This window comes from Alosa alosa, chromosome 15 (assembly GCF_017589495.1).
Source record: "Alosa alosa isolate M-15738 ecotype Scorff River chromosome 15, AALO_Geno_1.1, whole genome shotgun sequence".
In the NCBI taxonomy this organism is placed as follows: Eukaryota; Metazoa; Chordata; class Actinopteri; order Clupeiformes; family Clupeidae; genus Alosa; species Alosa alosa.
Window position 1 is genome coordinate 4,570,659 of NC_063203.1, and position 18,618 is coordinate 4,589,276.

General features: G+C 44.4%; 1 protein-coding gene and 1 pseudogene across 1 annotated transcript; both read right to left on the reverse strand.

Annotated features, from left to right (window-relative positions):
- Positions 1-4,577: 4,577 nt before the first annotated feature.
- LOC125308580 lies at positions 4,578-9,597 on the reverse strand (annotated as a pseudogene).
- A 3,173-nt stretch (positions 9,598-12,770) lies between these two features.
- LOC125308261 (extracellular calcium-sensing receptor-like) lies at positions 12,771-17,490 on the reverse strand. The gene is made up of 6 exons (XM_048264639.1): positions 17,366-17,490; positions 16,773-17,064; positions 15,037-15,855; positions 14,427-14,654; positions 13,941-14,064; positions 12,771-13,681 (listed from the first exon to the last, which is right to left on the reverse strand). The coding sequence occupies exons 1-6, from the start codon at positions 17,473-17,475 to the stop codon at positions 12,771-12,773; spliced, it is 2,484 nt and encodes an 827-aa protein (XP_048120596.1). The 5' UTR covers positions 17,476-17,490.
- Positions 17,491-18,618: the final 1,128 nt, after the last annotated feature.

Here is an 18,618-nt window from a genome sequence, read left to right on the forward strand (position 1 = left end):
AGCTGACAGCTGACTTGAGTAGGCGTGGCACGAGCTTGTGACCAGGTGCGGCGGCAACGGGCATAGCGAGGGCAGGCGGGCAGGACACATCTCCTTCCTGGCTGGGGGGAACAGGGGGCTGGTAGCCATACACACACTGGAAAGGTGACATACCAGTGGCAGAGCAGGTGAGGGGAGTTGTGAGCATACTCTATCCACATCAGTTGTTGTGCCCAAGCCTGGGGTTTGCGAGAAACCATGCACCGCGGCGCCTTCTCCAGCTCCTGGTTTGCCAGCCGGATTGACCATTGGACTGGGGGGTGGAACCCAGAGGTGAGACTCACTGTGGCCCCTAGAAGACGGCAGAACTCCTTCCAGAATGTAGAGGTGAATTGCGGACCTCGGTCAGAGACAACATCCCTGGGCAGCCCGTGTAGACAGAAGACATGATCAAGAACAGCCTGGGCAGTCTCTCTGGCAGATGGCAGTTTAGGGAGGGAATGAAGTGTGCCATCTTGCTGAACCGGTCCAACCACAGTGAGAATGACCGTCATCCCACCTGATGGTGGGAGGCCAGTTACAAAGTCCAAGGAGACGTGGGACCAGGGTCGTGTGGGCACAGGCAAGGGCTGGAGTAAACCAGCGGGGGGCCGAGTGGAGGACTTGTTCTGATTGCAGGTGGGGCAGGCATGGACGAATTCTCGGACATCCCTTCTCAAAGAAGACCACCAGAAGCGCTGGGCAAGGAGATGGCAGGTGCGGGTGGAGCCCGGGTGGCAGGCAAGGCGGGAGTTGTGTCCCCACTGTATGACCCGGGACCTCAAATTCTCTGGGACGAAGAGACGACCGTCTGGGCATGCACTGGGACTGGGATGGTCACGGAGGGCCTCTTGAATTTCCTCCTCGATATCCCAGGTCAGGGCAGCTACGACGCAGGGATCGGGCAGAATTGATGCAGGTTCCTGGGAAGGGGAGTCATCCTTATGAAACTGACGGGAGAGAGCGTCCGGCTTGGTGTTCCGAGAACCTGGGCGGTATGACAGGGTGAAGTTGAATCTGGTGAAAAGCAAGGCCCAGCGGGACTGTCTGGGGTTAAGACGTTTGGCATTGCGGATGTATTCGAGGTTTTTGTGATCGGTCCAGACCAGGAATGGAACGGTGGACCCCTCCAGCCAGTGACGCCACTCCTCCAGGGCAAGCTTGACAGCCAACAGCTCACGGTTTCCAACATCACAATTGCGCTCTGCAGGTGAAAGCCGGCGAGAGAAAAATGCACAGGGGTGCAACTTGTTGTCCTCCTCTGCCCGTTGAGAGAGTATGGCCCCGACTCCCACGTCTGAGGCATCCACCTCGACAACGAACTGCCGGTCTGAATCCGGCATCTGGAGGATGGGGGCAGTGGTGAACCGGGCCTTGAGGGTATGAAAGGCTGTGTTGGCCTCTGGGGTCCAGAAAAAGGGGTGTTTGATGCTGGTCAGAGCTGTGAGGGGAGCGGCGACGGAGCTGTAGTTCCGGATGAATTTCCGGTAGAAATTGGCAAAACCGAGGAATTGCTGCAACTTCTTCCTATTCCCCGGAACTGGCCAGGAGGTAACTGCCGAGACCTTTGCGGGGTCCATCTGGATATTGCCTTCAGCGACGATGTATCCCAGGAATGACACAGTCTGAGCATGGAACTCTCATTTCTCCGCTTTGACAAAAAGAGAGTTCTCCAGGAGCCGTCGAAGAACCAGCTGGACATGATGGGTGTGTTCGGACAGAGTTCTGGAGAAAATTAAGATGTCGTCCAGGTACACGAAGACGAATTTATTCAGCATGTCCCGCAGCACATCATTCAACAGCGCCTGGAATACCGCTGGGGCGTTGGTGAGGCCAAATGGCATTACCAGGTACTCATAATGGCCAGTGTGGGTGTTGAATGCAGTCTTCCACTCGTCACCCTCCCTTACTCGGACTAGGTGGTAAGCATTTCTAAGGTCCAGTTTGGTGAAAATAGTGGATCCCTGGAGCAACTCAAAAGCAGAGGTGAGTAAAGGCAGAGGGTACCTGTTCTTCACTGTGACATCATTCAGACCTCGATAATCAATGCAGGGGCGAAGAGAACCATCTTTCTTTCCCACAAAGAAGAACCCGGCACCAGCAGGAGGGGAAGACGGGCGGATGAGTCCAGCTGCCAGGGAGTCCCTGATGTAATCCTCCATAGTTTTTCTTTCAGGAGGGGATAGTGAGTAGAGGTGACCTTTGGGTGGAGCAGTCCCAGGGAGGAGATCAATGGCACAGTCGTCTGCAGGGCCGGTGTGGGGGGCAGAGATGTGGCTTTGGTCTTGTTGAACACCTCTCGGAGGCCATGGTAACATTCAGGGACATTAGAAATGTCGGGGCAGTGCTGGGGGTACTGAGCCGGGGGGGCAGCGAGGCAGCACGCAAACAGGTCAGGTGGCAGGCATTTCCCCACTCTTTCACAGTTCCGGAGGCCCAATCGAGGTGAGGATTGTGGAGACGGAGCCAAGGGTAGCCCAGGATTAGGGGTTGGCCTGGAGAGCTGAGCAGGTGGAAGCGGATGGTCTCGGTGGTTTCCTGACACCATCATTGAGATGGGGGCTGTGATGCTGGTAACTGTGCCAGTGCGTGACCGTCCAGGGCCGGGCTGGAACAGGAGGGACAAGCGATGGCTTTCCAAGCCCAGCTGACGAAAGCAAGTCCTGTGTCAATAATGTTTGCTTCTGCGCCAGAGTCCACCAGGGCTGCCAGGGTGTGGGTGGAATCAGACAGGTGAAGACAGACTTGGATGAGGGGTTTACGGCTGAATGTTCATTGAGCTCATCCGGATTCCTCCTCCATCTGGTGAGCTCCGGCTTTTGCTGGACAGGTGGCGACTCGATGACCATCACCACCACAGTACAGGCACAAGTTGGAAGTGATGCGTCGCTGGCGCTCTGCAGGGGTTAGGGAGGCGGGCCGATCTCCATCGGTTCAGACTGGTCCGCTGGCTAGATGGTGTGGCAGGTGCGGACAGAAGGGCAGTTGGGACACTCCGTGTGCTGGTGGATGGACTCTGGCCCCTCTCTCACGGCGGCGGGCCTGGATCCTGCGGTCGATCACGGACAGCCAGAGCAATGGCTTCATCAAGAGTGGGGGGTTGATCATGGGAAACCAGCTCGTCCTTTATGTAGTCCGCCAGGCTGTGGAGGAAGGCATCCACCAATGCTTCCATGTTCCAGGAGCTCCGACTTGCCACAGTTCGAAAGTCAATGGAGTAATCCGCAACAGTCCTTCTGCCTTGGCGAATACTCATCAGGGTCGAGATGCCTCGGCTGTTGTGGATTCCAAATCGAATACCTTGAGCATCTCCTCTGCGAATAGGTTGAAGGTTGCACATGCTGGGGTCTGGCGCTCGAACTCCGCCGTTCCCCAGAGTCGAGCTCGGCCCGTCAGGTGAGTGATCACGTAACCGACCCTCGCCCCTTCAGTGGCAAAAGTCCTGGGTTGCAGGGTAAACTGGACCGCGGCAGCTCGTCAGGAACGCCCGCACCTGGGTTGGGTCGCCGCTGAACCGCTCTGGATTGCCGATCCTGGGTTCTGGGGCTCTGGCAGCCCGACACAGCAGTGGACTGGGCAGGAGACTTCGGGTGCTGGGCGGTGAGCAGGCTGGCTGGGGCTGGGCCGGTGGGAGCAGGCAGAGGAGAAAGGTTGGTGAGAAGTTGAATGATCATTGCAAGTTGTTGCTGTTGCTGCTGGAACTGCTGACGCTGTTGGTAGCCGGCTTGAAGTAGGGAGGCAATGTTAGCAGTGTTGCGGTTTACCTCTCTCTCTGTCTCTTCCAGGCGTTGCATGGCGGTGGGTGGTTCTGGTTCGTTGGTTTCCATGCTGGTTCGACCGTGCGCTGGGTCCATGTTTGATCAGATCGTACTGTCAGACACCAAACAGGACGAGGACCACAAAAGCGTCACGTTCAAAAGTTTATTTAAGGGTTGGGGGTTAAGGGGTTTCAGGGTTCCGGGGTACAGGAGTTCCAAGAGTCTGCGTGTGTGTGTGTTCCCCCAGTAGCCGAACAGCGATGGCAGGAGCTGGATGATCCGGGAAGTCCTGGGGGAAACACACACACAACAGCAATTGAAACGAAGCAGCAGTACAGTCAAGGACTAGGCGGTATTAGTAGAAAGAGGGACGGAAGGCAGGTCAAGATTACCGGGCTGGAGAACACAGAAGTAGTCGAAATGGGTCCGGGATCACAGGCAAAGAGTCAGAGGTGTTTTCCAAAACAGGCAGGTAACTGGTGCTGGTTGCAGACGACCTGACAAGTGTGGACTGAAAAGCAAGGCTTTATATACAGGGCATGATGAGTGGTGAATGCAGTGCAGCTGGCAGGTAAACGAGGGTGAGGCAGAGCAGAGCAGGAACAGGTGGAGGTCATCAGACTTCAATCAGCGCGTGTTACCAGGCAGAGAGAGAGCTCATGACAATGTCAATACTTGCAAACAAAATTGTTACCATTTCAACTTGTTTCCTGGCAATTTCTTAAATAACTTCACGTTTGGTCAATTTTATAATAAGTCATTTCTTTAATAATAAGATGAAGTAATATCAGGTGGCTAAAATAATAAAGTAAGCACATTACATGTTTTTACATAGGACATATGTATTACTGGGGCTATTGAATCATGGAGCATTGAGTTATCCATTAAAAGTGCATTCTTTTGTGCATGAATGGGATTTACATCAACATTCTTGATGAAAATTTCCTCTATCAAACAATGTATTCATTTTGTTTTCATTTTTTTCCCATAAGAAATTTCTTGGTGTTTTTTTGGGGTTTTATTAATATAATGAAACATTTTGGAGCAAATATGCAAAGAAGGAGGCCATAACTAGATGATAAAATAGCAAAGATCTCCACGGCGATGGCATACTTTCCTGGTGAGCTCACATAGGCTGGGACAAATGCCACCCACACAGCACAAAAAATGAGCATGCTGAAGGTGATGAACTTGGCCTCATTAAAATTATCTGGAAGCCTCCTAGCAAAAAACGCCAACAAGAAGCAAATGGCAGCCAGCAGACCAATGTAGCCAAGTAATGTCGCAAAGCCTTCCACCGATCCCAGAGTACATTCTAGAATGATCTTTGATCCCTTTAGCCCAATATTACGGTGAGGCTGAGGAGGTTTCAAAGATAGCCATGCAGCACATATAACCACTTGCACACAGGTAAAGAGAAAAACACTGCCTCTTTGTTGACCTGGTCCAAACCATTTCATCACAGAATCAGACCCAGGTCTTGCTGACCGAAAGACAGCCAGGACCACTATAGTCTTTACCAAGATGCAGGAGATGCACAAGACAAAACTGATCCCAAAAGCTGCTTGTTGAATGCGACATGACCACTCTGTTGGCTGACCCATGAACAACAAAGAACACAGGAAGCACAGCTTGAGTGACATCAGGAGCATGAAGCTGAGCTCAGAGTTGTTGGCCTTCACAATGGGTGTGTGTCTGTTGTACAGAAACACAACAGCTACAGCTGCTGTCATCACAGCACCTGACACAGCAACAGTTGTGAGAGTGATGCCCATGGCGTCAGTGAAAGAGAGAAACTCCACAGTGAGAGGAACACACATGTTCTTCTGATCGTTGGACCAGAACTCCAGAGGGCATCGATCACAAGTCAGAGAATCTTAAGGATGCAAACAAGACAATGCGTTACTTTTTCATGGTAATATATTGACAATTCCAAATAATCATGCCAGTCATCACACTACAAATTATTTATATCTGTTTGGCAAAAAAAGCTCTGTCATCCTTGAACTGCTTATATCACTGCACAAATCTAATTATTCATCTTACTTTCAATCCAACAAATCCAATAAACAAGCAGGTGGAAGTGTTTCAGTGTTTCTATTGACAACATTATAGGCATATTACTCTACGGTGTGTCAACACTCAACAGGTACAAAAGTCACCAGTTGTGTTGCTGATCTCTCCGTCTGCACAGGGAAGGCAGTCAAAGCAGCAGATTGGCTCTCCCTTCCGTCTCGCTTTTCGAGTTCCTGAAGGACAGGACTCGCTGCATACAGATACTGGCACCTTGTCAAAACAGTAGAGTATGAAATGACTGAAATGTAGTTATATAAATGAGTTTATTATGCATAACAGTATAAAGTAAGGCATAGCTTAAAATGTTATTACTTGGGATCCAGTTGCCCACCAGATGGCTGACTCTTCCAGATGCAGCTTGGATCCCTCCACACGTCCAACTGTGATGTACTTCAGCACTCCGTTGGGGGCCTCCTGCCAGTTCACAAGGTCATAGACAGCTGGGATGTCCCCACCATGGAAGACAAAATTCTCCCCGAGCTGAGTGGTGAAATTCACTTGACTGAGGTGTTGCAAAACCTTAAAAAAGCACATGCTGACTGTAAAGGCCTGTCCACACCTCCAACAATAACTGTAAAAAATATTGTTTTACATATAGCTCTAGCTTTGATAACTACATGAATAATATCATAGGGTGTCACTTTCAGAGAGAATCAATATTCACCTCAGCCGCACTGATATTGTAGTCGTTGGAGCACTGCTGGCTAGTGTTCATCTCTGTGTGTATTGGACTGCACGACAGTAGAGAGTGGAAGGCATGTGCAGCAGCATACACAGCCAGATATACATTATAAGTCACCCGAAGATAAGTTGTATCTGTGAAGGTGCTTTGCACCCTTCCAGACTCTCTGTCCCACTACAGGGTGGTAAGGAGTCAGGACCAGACTCACTGTCAGGGTCACAACCAAACTCCTCCCTCCAAAGGTCTCTCAGAAGGGCGTCTCCAGGGTGTTGGGAGGGATGAAGCTTACATGCAAGTGTGCCTCTAGTCCTGGGATGGGTGCACTCCTAATGGCCACTCCCAGGACTCCATTCCCAATAGTTCTCAGGGCAGGGTTATTGAGTAGGTATGAGCTGGTGCTCCAGGCCTCACTGGCCAGGAACTGTCTACCGGTCACGTTCCTGCGGGCAAGCTCCAGCAGCAGCGCCTCCACATCTGTGTACCAGGCAAACACCAGCACCACCCGTGCTGAAGACATCTGCACAGTAGTTGCTGCCCGATCCACGCCCTGGGCCAAGGTCTCCGGTTTAACGTCTCAAAAAAGCCAGGCATGTCCCAGTGCCCTGTGCCCTCTCTCGGAAGGCTTGCACTGCCAGTAGTCCATAGTCGTTATTCACAACCACAGCTCCCACCCAAGTCCACCCATAATGCTCAGCAAGGTAGGCCATGGTGCGAGCCTGATAAACATCACTGGGAATTGTGCGGAAAACGTTGGGGAACTCTCGTCTATTACTCAGACAGGCACAGCTGGCTTGATAGCTGATCTGGAGAAACAGAGCTTCAGTTACACCTTGGTAAGGCTGTTCCAATAGACTGTACCAGTCAACAGTCTTTATGCAAACATTTATGTGGAAATATTCTTGACATTCAGTTTAATAACCATATGTAACCCTTAGCTTGTCACAGCTCCACAGATGAACTTCCAGAACAGTTAGTTTGTAATTCTACCATGTAATTTGATCAATTACTGTTTATATTTCCACCAATTGTTATTCTACCATGATACAGCAATCTTCAATGTATAGAAACGTGATTGTGCTTCAACTGGAAACTCACCAGTGGCACCTGCAGAGGGCTGAGGATTCTGGACAGCATGATAGTTTGAGTAGAAGATGCATCCCCTATAATAACACGCACAGGTCCAGTAGACTTACATGAATGATTCCCTCCGCTGATCAAAGACATTGCTGCTCGTACTGACCAGGGGTAACGAGTACAGCTGTCTAAGATTTGATAGCCCAGCCGCACCCCTGGGAGGAGGTAGGGGTTCCTGTTTATCTCCTCAACAGCAAATACCAAAGCATGGGCCCAACGGAAAGGCTCTTTCTGCAAACTAACATGAATAAATTAAAGTTTAAGATTGTATTGTAATATAATTAATTCTTGGCAACATATTCCTGACTAATCCCAATATATTTCATATTACCCCTCATTTGCATATAGATGGAATGCAGGGTAGGATTTTAAGGGGGGTTTACAAAAATAAACATTTCACAGAATGCATTTGCAGGAAGACTATTCACAGCAATGTCCACCTTTCAACATGTTCATAAATATGTGTCAAACATGATTTGTCAATATTCCGAGTTTAGTAACAATTACTAACAAATACCACAAATGACTACCAATCAATAAATACCAATACATACAAACAGATTTAAAGCATATCTTCTACATATCCAAGTTTACACAGGATATGTAGAAGAGGAAAAAAGCATCCATATTCCATATTCATTATAGCACCTCACAGACAACACATTTATCCAGTACATATTCACAGAAAATAACAGTTGTAGGTCCTGAACATACTCATTTTGTTGGTTATAAAATTGATATTGTCCTAAATTACATCATTGGGGCATGATGCACAGACCCCACATTATTCTACAATTATCATTTCAAAGAGTTAGGGATTTAGTGACAGGTCAGGGTGATACTCAAGACAGCATCACTTTTCATCTGATGTCTGTGGAGCAAAAATCATGTTGATGCATACATTTTATGAAAAAGGATGAAACATGAAACTTAATCATCACATACTTTGACATAGTAGTCGGTGAAACAAGATAAATAATTAGTTCAAAATCATAAAAACAATAATGGTCCCACTTTTTCATAGTACTTTTCAAGTATTACAAGAACTGAGTTAATTCTTTACATTCAGTGTACCATGACATTAATTTACGCATATTGCAGAGTGGTCAGATTATACATAAAAACATAACGGTTATGTACATTACATAAAAATAGAAAACAAAACACAGAGTAGTTTGTATATGACAAATCAAGATGAGCAGAGGACATTATGAAAATCTTTACAGGAAACCCTGTATTTGGTCAAATGTAGTTGTATCAGTCTTTGCACTTTTCACCTTACAGACTTACCTAAAACAGGGCTCTTGACCAGGGTGCCTGGTAAAGCTTAGGTCTGGAGTAGGTGGCTGGTTATGCACCACAAAGAGCCCTCCAATGACCACGTCTCCATTCTGAGAGAGGCCACGGTCGTCAATTCCTTCCGGGTGATTCCAACGCAAACAGCTCTGCTCCTTCTCTGCCACCTCAGCCATCACTGGCTCTGGCCACTGCCACCACAGAAGCAGCAGTGTGGCAGACGCCTGCAGCAAAAGGGCTGAAGAAGAGCTGGGCATGGGTGAAGCTCTCCTGACCTGACTCACTGCCAGCCTCCCCTTCAGTGTGTGAGAGCACTGGAAGCATGGGTATTTGTTCAGACCACACAGTCCTGAGAGGACATGAGAAAAACAAGGATTGCAGAGCAAAGAGTTCTTTCCAGTCAATCTTCCCATGTGGCCAACAGTTTGTGATAATTGTCCAACATTTAGCGATGAGTGTACGGTTCACTGCTGCTCCCACTGGGGTGATAATCTAAAGAGGGTGAATGATTATGGTTGTTGTTCATGAGGTTGTATGGCTGTGGTATGTCCCAGTAAGGCCACTGAAACATTTGACAATTATCAAGACAAACATACATAGCAAGAGAATCCATCAATTCAGGTGGATCGTCATTCAGCAGGTGCTACAAAGTTTGGGCTCTATAAAAGTAACCATGCCAGGGGAATTCCTGGATTCGATCTCAATGTCATTTTGCAATGTGAGAATGACATTCTCTACATCAGAGCTAGTGGCACTACTTTGGAGGCAATGCAATAATGCAATATCAATATTTAACCAAAAAGAAAACACAAATAGCCGACAACAAGCTTGATGGATGCCAAATCAGCAAAGTGCTTCTCAAATTCTAAGATGCTCTGAACCTTGCTCCACAGAACATGCACTGTCAAGCTGCAAAAAACAAAGTCATAAGGTCCTGTGTCAAAAGTGGGAGCGACTTCCGCTTTGTTGTTGAAGTAAACCTTCATTGATACATGTGAAGAATCATATTAAAACTGTCTCCTTGATTCCAAATGGAGACACCTTTGACCAAGTAGATTCCAGTGTAGTTAAGAGCAAGTAAAAACTTGAGGCTGGCTTGCGAAAGAATAGTTCTTTATTCTGGATGTAACAACAGAGTTATGGTAGCCCTGTTGTAAGCACAGCACAGTGTTGCAAAGTGAAGCCAAGGTAATGATGAAGCAAAGATCTAGTAAACTCCTGGCAAATTATAATGCCAGAATATACAGTACATTCACGTCTGGGGTCAAATTGGAGGGGGAAAAGGGTAGTGATATAGCATTATTCAATTAAAGGAGAATTCCGGTGTGATATTGACCTAAAGTGTATTGAAACATGATACCGAGTGTGAACGTATGTCTCATAGCCCATCTCGGCTTGTCCCCTGCACTCCAAAATCTGGCGCTAGTTAGCCGATGCTACCAACAGCTTTTTCAATAGTGGTGCTTCGGCATCGGGCTAGCCATGCAAATAAATCACTGTTTTACACCCATTTACGAGGCTCAATGTATCTCCACACTTCATTGGTAGACTTCCGAGGGCCCTGACATTTAAAACGAGACATTGAGAACTTTGAAAAAGCACTGGTAGTTTACTTACAAGACGATTTATACAGACAGTACCTTCACGAAGTTTAGCGTTTGCAGCCATCTTGAATTTAGTCACGATAAGTCGAGCAACGAGTAAGAATGAACAGGTATGATAAGGGATCAGATTCCAAAAATAATTCAGTGGAAATGCATGGATTCCAGTTTCTTCCAGTAGCAGCAACTGGAATCCATGCATTTCCACTGAATTATTTTCTTCCCTCGGAAGTCTACCAATGAAGTGTGGAGATACATTGAGCCTCGTAAATGGGTGTAAAACAGTGATTTATTTGCATGGCTAGCCCGATGCCGAAGCACCACTATTGAAAAAGCTGTTGGTAGCATCGGCTAACTAGCGCCAAATTTTGGAGTGTAGGGGACAAGCCGAGATGGGCTATGAGACATACGTTCACACTCGGTATCATGTTTCAATACACTTTCGGTCAATATCACACCGGAATTCTCCTTTAACCTGTTAGTTTTGAAAAGCATGCAAACTTATTGTCCTTGCAATTCCCATTCCAGATTTGTCTGTAATGTCAAGTTGTGCAAACAAACGCTCACTTAGTGTAGTGAACTTACAGTACACATAATTGCTATTTCAACTAACTTGGTCATTACAATTACAAGTAAAGTATACTGTATGTTTATTAAACACAACAGGTGTATTGAGGTTGTGCTAACTAATGTCACATTCAGCTAACTGATATGACAAAAATGCATTTCCAGAATGCCACAGGCCCGGCCTACATATTGTTAAAGGGATCATATATTAATCTTTACTAAAATTCAATCTTAAGTTACAATAATAAAGTGACAGTGACACTAAAGGCTATATATACTGTTTATATTAATACATCACCCCATCAATGACTATCCAAAACAGACTGATCTCCTTGCAAACTTATGTTGCTTCTATAAAAGGTGGTGTTAGTGGCTGTCCATTAAATGGCACTCTCCTCTCTGGTCAGGATATTAATATCAACCCCAATGCCTTCACAACATCATGGATACACTGAACTGCAGAAATCAGGCCTTTGAATGCAGTGGTAAAACAGTCCTGACTCACTGTGGACATCAAAGATTAGGGGGTTCCCTGAACCGCTGGACAAACCCAGGTGTGTGCCACATATTGGTGGTACATAGTAAGGTTTCCCCATTTCTGTGCAGTTCTTTCAGAGTGTAAAACAATATATAAATAAACGTAACATGTTGCTGATGTTCTACCCACAGCATTAGAGTGTTTTGGATCTACTTGTGCGATGCATCCACATAAATTACACACCAATAGTATACAACTCTTAGTGTCACTGTCACTTTATTGTAATTTAAGATTGAATTTCAGTGAGGATTAATATGTGATATTTTTACAAATATGTGGGACAGGGCAGTGGCATTCTGTAAATGCACTGTAGGAAATGTAACATCAGTTAGCACACCTTGTGTTTAATAAACACAATATATACTTTACTTGTAATGACCAAGTTAGTTTAAATATGAATTCTCATTAGTGTAAGTGTACTACACAAAGTAAGCATTTGTTTGCACAACTTGGAATACCTATTCCAGATTAGTCTGTAATTTCAAGACAATCGGTTTGCAGGTTTTTTTAAACTAAGGTTAACTAACAGGTAAGGTTAACTGACTAACTAACTTCACAGTTTAGCAATTCAAGTATAGTTTACTTGATTTAAATGATCATGTTCACTTTTCCACCTCAACATTAAATTACTCCTTTTAGCCAAGTAATCTCAAAAAGCAAAATCAACATAATCAACAAAAGGCAAAAACTCAGTTATACTAACTAAACCTTTTAAGTAAGAATAGCTATTTGATTTTACAGTTCAAATGCATGTGAGATTCAACACATTCTTCCTGCTGTGTGACTGTGGAATTGCTTTGAATTGACATTAATTTAATTCCACTTCCTGTCATTCCAATTCAAATTCAACTTCCTGTGGGGCGGAGCCAATTCAATTCAAATTCCAATTCGTGAATTAAATGGAGATCCATTCTAAAATTCGGAATTTTGCACAAGCCTGACATAGAGATCATTCAATGTGCTTTAGTCGTTGTAATTACGAACTTTCACAATGTTGTAATTCAGTAGTTACGAGACAAACTGCAAATTTCTTTACATGAAAAATGTCTTTGAAATTGACAAACATCATGTGTAATTCAAGGCACTGGTCTTAACAGTCATTATTTAGGAGAGCCTCGACTCATGAGTGCCTTCTTTGTGTTCTTCTCTGGATGCAGGAGAATTATGTAGCATTTTGGAGCAAATATGGCTATGAGCAGGCCAAAGCTTGAAGCCAGGATAGCAAAGATTTCAACTACATCTGCATATTTACCAGGGGAACTAATATAGGCAGGAACAAAAGCAATCCACACAGCACAGAAGATGAGCATGCTGAAGGTAATGAACTTGGCCTCGTTGAAATTATCTGGGAGGTTTCTTGCTAAGAAAGCTAACAAAAAGCTGATGGCTGCCAGAAGACCTATATAGCCCAACAATGCAGCAAACCCTACCACTGAGCCCACTGCACATTCAAACACAATCTTGGAGGTCTGGTAGTGAGTGTTTTTGTGAGGTGTAGGAGAAGCAGTGGAGAGCCAGATCACACAGATGGCCACTTGGAGAGATGTAAGGACGATAACAGTGGCTCTTTGCTGGGCTGCCCCAAACCACTTCATGGCCCCTTTTCCTTCAGGTCTTGAGGCCTTAAAAACTGCAATCACAACCATTGTCTTGACCAGAATGCTAGAGACACAGAGTACAAAACTGATACCAAATGCTGCATGGCGGAGCTGACAGGTCCATAGCCTGGGCTGGCCAATGAACAACAGTGCACACAGGAAACAGAGTTTTAGTGAAAGCAGAATCAGGAAGCTCAGTTCGGAGTTGTTGGCTCGTACTACAGGAGTATGACGGTGGTGAACAAATATAGCAAGGACCACTGCAGAGGCACATGTACCAAACAAAGACACTGATGTCAATGAGATGCCCAAGGCCTCTTCATAGGAGAGATACTCAACCTCCTTCGGGATACAGATATCTTTCTCAAAGTTTGACCAGAATTCCACTGGACACTTAAAACATTCAATGGCATCTGATGAGACAAAACATAGAGAGCAGAAACATTCAAGAAGGAGAGGATGAAAGGAATAATTGTACTTGCCTGTTCAATGATTTTGGGAAAAGCTATTAAAATGGCCCCAAAACCAATGACAAAAAAAAACTAAAACTTTACAATAGGAACATAGCATGCATGAAAAGGCCCTAATTTAATGACAAAGTATTTTGTTAAAATCAGTTAATTGACACCGGAAGCGCTTTTGGTTTCACATTTTGTTGAATTCACAGTTTACCTGAGGTGTTACTGATCTCTCCATCTGCACAAGGGAGACAATCAAAGCAGCAGACAGGTAGTCCTTTCCTTCTGGCTTTTCTAGTTCCCGGGTGGCAGGGCTCACTGCACACTGACCTAGGAGGCTGTACATAAAAGTGCATGGAATTCCCTCTTCAATTGTACAAAGTGTGGTCTATGTATGGTACTTAATTTAGTCCTAAATGTAATGCTTTCACAATTTCACAATTTGCAATACATCACCTCGTTTAAAAGGGCTGTGTGTAGCTTTCTTAGTTAAACACATTGAAAAATGATCTAGTAGTTAGTTTCAGATGGCGCTCTCTCATAATACCACTTTGTACCTCCAAGGGTCACTGTACATGCAGGTCAATGGAAGAGTGCCATCACGAAAGTAATGGTGCACCCAAGACTTAATTCTACACATAGCTCCTTCTGTATTATGTCAGAAGATATTCATAACCTCAGAATTACTATATGAAATCACTTTGTTTAATTCAAAGTTCCAGGTGAGTTTGCCTTCATCCAGATGGAATGTTTTCCCAGTGGCTTGTGATTCATCAACAACACCCACTGTTCTGGTCTTCATTGTGCCGTCTGGCATCCCATGCCAGTTGAAGATGTCATAGATGGCCAAGGCTTCACCAGTTTTATCAAAAGACACCTGATCCCCAAAACCTGTGGTAAAGTTCACTGCCTGTAAGTAGTGAAGTAACTTAAGCCCAGACATTGAAAGAAAACAAAAGCAGATAAATTAATTTAGTGTCAGTTCCTGATATTATAACCATTACAATCATGATATGGTTGGATACTGGATACAAGGTATGTGTTGTGAAAAAAAGTCTGATGTTAGCAACATGACAATGAAGAAACATGCATTTTTACATTTCTTATTAATTAATTCTGTTTATCTAATTTTTTTTTCTATGTAATTAGCTATTTAATATTTTCACATTTCACTTAAAGAGGAATATGTTACATCTAAAACTAAAATGCTAAACAATAAAAACATCAACTGATATGATTCATTACTTAGCATTGTGCTCAGCCCTAACTTTATACTTGTTTGTGTCAAAAATGTGGAAGCACATGTCTACCTGCCAGGGTTGAATGTCATGAGGACTAGCACAGCTATTCCCTTTAAAGGGCCCTTGCCCAGGGACACAGCTCATCAGGTTGTGGAGAGAATGTGCCAGGGAATAAACTGCTTTATAGACATTATAGGAGACTCTGAGGTCAGAGACATCGCTGTACGCCAAATCAGCTTTACTCAGGTCCTCCTCTCCTGTACACACTCTTCCCTCAGATACGGCCAAGGCCTCTTCTGGCTCAAACCTGCAGTTGAACATTTCCTGCCAGAACTTCCTCACCATACTGTTCTTATGGTCATTGTTGGGGCGGACACTCAATAGAAATTCTTTCAGTCCCTCAATCTCACCACGCCGGATGACAATGCCCAGAGTGCCTCTGAGAAAGGGGAGCATGCGTGAGGTAAGGAGCAATGGAGAGAAGGACCATGCCTCACTGGCAATCCACTGCCGTATCACATTCTGTCGAGCTACCTCATCCATGAGTGGTAGAAGGTAAGGCTCAGTAGAGAAGGCCACGATCACACGTGACGTAGATGTCATAATCACTTGCATGATCTTTCTGATCTCCACCATATTATTGTCTTTCGGCAATACTTCTGAAAAGGCTATACAACCACCAAATGCAGTGACATCTTCATGGAAAGACTGAGCAGCATGTCGGCCATAGTCATCATCACTATAGATAAGACCCACCCATGTCCACCTGAAGTGCTGTAATATCTGAATCATAGCTCTCACTTGGAAGGCGTCACTGGGAATAGTCCTGAAAAAAGAGGGGTAGCGCCTTCTATCACTTAAGCAGGAACAGGTGGCAAAGTAGCTCACCTATAAAAGGAAAAAAAATATATAGTAAGTTAATATATTACATTAGTTATCATACTTTTATTTACAAATTTTCATTTTTAAAAAGCAACATTTCAAGTTTGTGAAAAAAAAACACATACAACATAAACATTTCTCAACGCAGCTAGAACATTGAACATGCAGTCCATTGAGGATGGCAGCGTGAAAGGGATGAAATTGATACTAGGCTACCTCACACCCCCATCTAAATGCAATATCCCCTTAATTTATACCATTCATTAACAAATGTAATGTACAGTAAATCAGGTTTCTAGACCAAGTATACTTGTGTATACAAGGAATTTGGTCTCTGCATTTATCCCATCCGTGAATTAGTGAACACACAGAGCACACAGTGAACACACAGTGAGGTGAAATTCACACTAATCCAGAGCAGTGAGCTGCCTTGCTACAACGACGCTCAGGGAGCAGTGAGGGGTTAGGTGCCTTGCTCAAGGGCACTTCAGCTGTTCCCAATCGAACCAGCAACTCTTCGGTTCCAAGTCCGAAGCCCTAACCAGTAGGACACAACTGCTCCATAATAAATGGCAAGATAGAATAGGATTAAAATTAAATAATTAGAATAAGGACAAACTATTAATACATTGTGATCAATATATTGTAATGACACTTCACAAAGAAATTTTTTGCTGTCGGAAGATTTCTTAATTATTACTGTGAGTAACCTTATCTGTTGTGGTTGAAATGTAGTCAATAGAAAGAACTAGTGTGATAGACACATTTGTGGATCAAATAATGCTTCTTACATTCCAACATGTCCATGTTTAACACTAGCAAGCCAGGACATCTGTTAGGCCAAAAATATTTACATATCATAGACATTTCTCAACGCAGTTTTTCAGAACGTTTTTTATACATTCGTTTCCTTCAGCCCGTACCATTGGGATGTGGAACAGACCCATCACACTAGAAATGGCGATAGAGTGCGTTGACACAGAATCTCCCACGATTCCCAAAACAGAAGGCAGCCTCCTGCAGCTAGATGAAGACAGAGTTTTTTGTGCTCCACTAATGAGAGCTGTTGCGGCGCGGAAGGCCACTCCGAGATTGATACAGTTGTCATAAATGCTATAACCCAGAGAGATGTTGGGAAGCAGATGTGGATTTCGGTTCACTTCATTTATGGCAAATGCCATTGTTTGTGCCCACTTAAAACCATGTAAATAAAACCTGGTAGATGGACAGACAAAACAATAAAACATTCATCAATGACATCAATATGATAACACTAATAATAACAATAGACCCTAGACAGTGGTTCTGTCATGCAACTGTCAACAGTAAGTATTGAGATCACTGCAGAGAGAGAAGATGAATCTTTTCACTGTTTACCTAGTGTTCCTATAGGACATTTTATGTTTGTTTGTTTTTTTACTTGCACTGCATGAGTGTGAATTTAACAAAACTGTGTCCTAACCAAACCTATGCAAGCATTAAGAGACTTAATCCAATTGACCATTCATTGACTCACTCATGACACCAAGGCTGTGCTGGTTTAGTGCTGAAAGATAGCTCTGGAAATACAGAGAACAAATAGATCTCAAACAGTCCCCCTATGATTACTTCTCCATCCTGGTGCATCCCAGTCAGATTGAACTGCTCCCGTAGCTGGCAGAGGTCAGATGTATCAGAGCTGGAGGTGAGGGTGGGAGAGATCAGAGTGGCTGCTGCCACTGTCCAGGCCAGCAGAAGGAGACCCAGAGAAACCTGTGTGACCTCCTTCATTTTCTTGTCTGACTCCGTTTTGCATCCTCACTGTCTTTAAAATAGTGAGCTAAATCAGAGTGTCATGTCATTTTAGAGGCGACACCCACAGTTTGTGGGCGTACCTGTAATACCCATGAGAAAAGACTCTTGCGGTCACATTATTATAATAATAGGTTCTGTATAAAGAAATGAACTGTCTTTGTCTTGTTGGTGTAGAGGTTAATTACATGCATATCTGATGTCAGTAATAAACATCTGAATACCCAAATACTTAGTCTTCTGTTACATTAATGGGCAACTTACAATTTCAATGTTACTGCAAATCCACTTTAAATCTTAGTGTGAACATTGTGTCTCCCAAATGTCAAATATGTGTGTAAGACCACATTTTATACATTGTCCAGTGTAGTGGGTGCAAAAACCCTACAGATAGCCTTTTCTAATACAGAGTATAATGAATGCATGATGCATAAGTGACAATGGACATGCATGTAAATGTACTAATATTATTCAAGCTTCAATGAGGATTTTTGGAACATGTTTTCACAACAGAAATAGATTAAGAACTCCTAGCCATATTTTCAGCAGTACATCCAAAAAGCTCAGTGTCAGGAAGTGCAAGGACCAGCAGTTTTGCTAGAAGTTTCCACTATGGTATCCCTGAGTGCTACATTACAAATATTTTAACATATGGAGGGGGTGGCATGCTTTGTGTCGGTGGAAAGCCAGTGTGCTGTCAAGTAATGGTAGCCCCACATACTGTAACTACCACAGTTATTTTTTGATTGTTTGTTTATTTATTTGAGATTTCATGTTTAAATAGTTTATTGTTTATGAAGTATTTCATTTTTGAATTGCACTCTCTAGTCTGACGTTTTCTACATTGCTAGCAGCTAAACGCACAGCAACCAACTGGAATGGGTGCACTGTGCTCTCTCTGACCAACCTGAAGGTGGCAATCATACACTTGTACTCAGCTCACACAGTTGACCTAGCTGAAAGCACCATCTTTCCAGT

Bases quoted from the DNA above. Each gene is read 5' to 3' on its own strand.
- LOC125308261 (XM_048264639.1), bottom strand. From the start codon at position 17,475: ATGCACCAGGATGGAGAAGTAATCATAGGGGGACTGTTTGAGATCTAT. The intron at 17,065-17,365 runs GTGAGTCAATGA...TCCATCTACCAG, and splicing joins GCACAGCCTTGGTGTCATGA to GTTTTATTTACATGGTTTTA. The intron at 13,682-13,940 runs GTAAACTGTGAA...TTGTCTCATCAG, and splicing joins AGAGATCAGTAACACCTCAG to ATGCCATTGAATGTTTTAAG.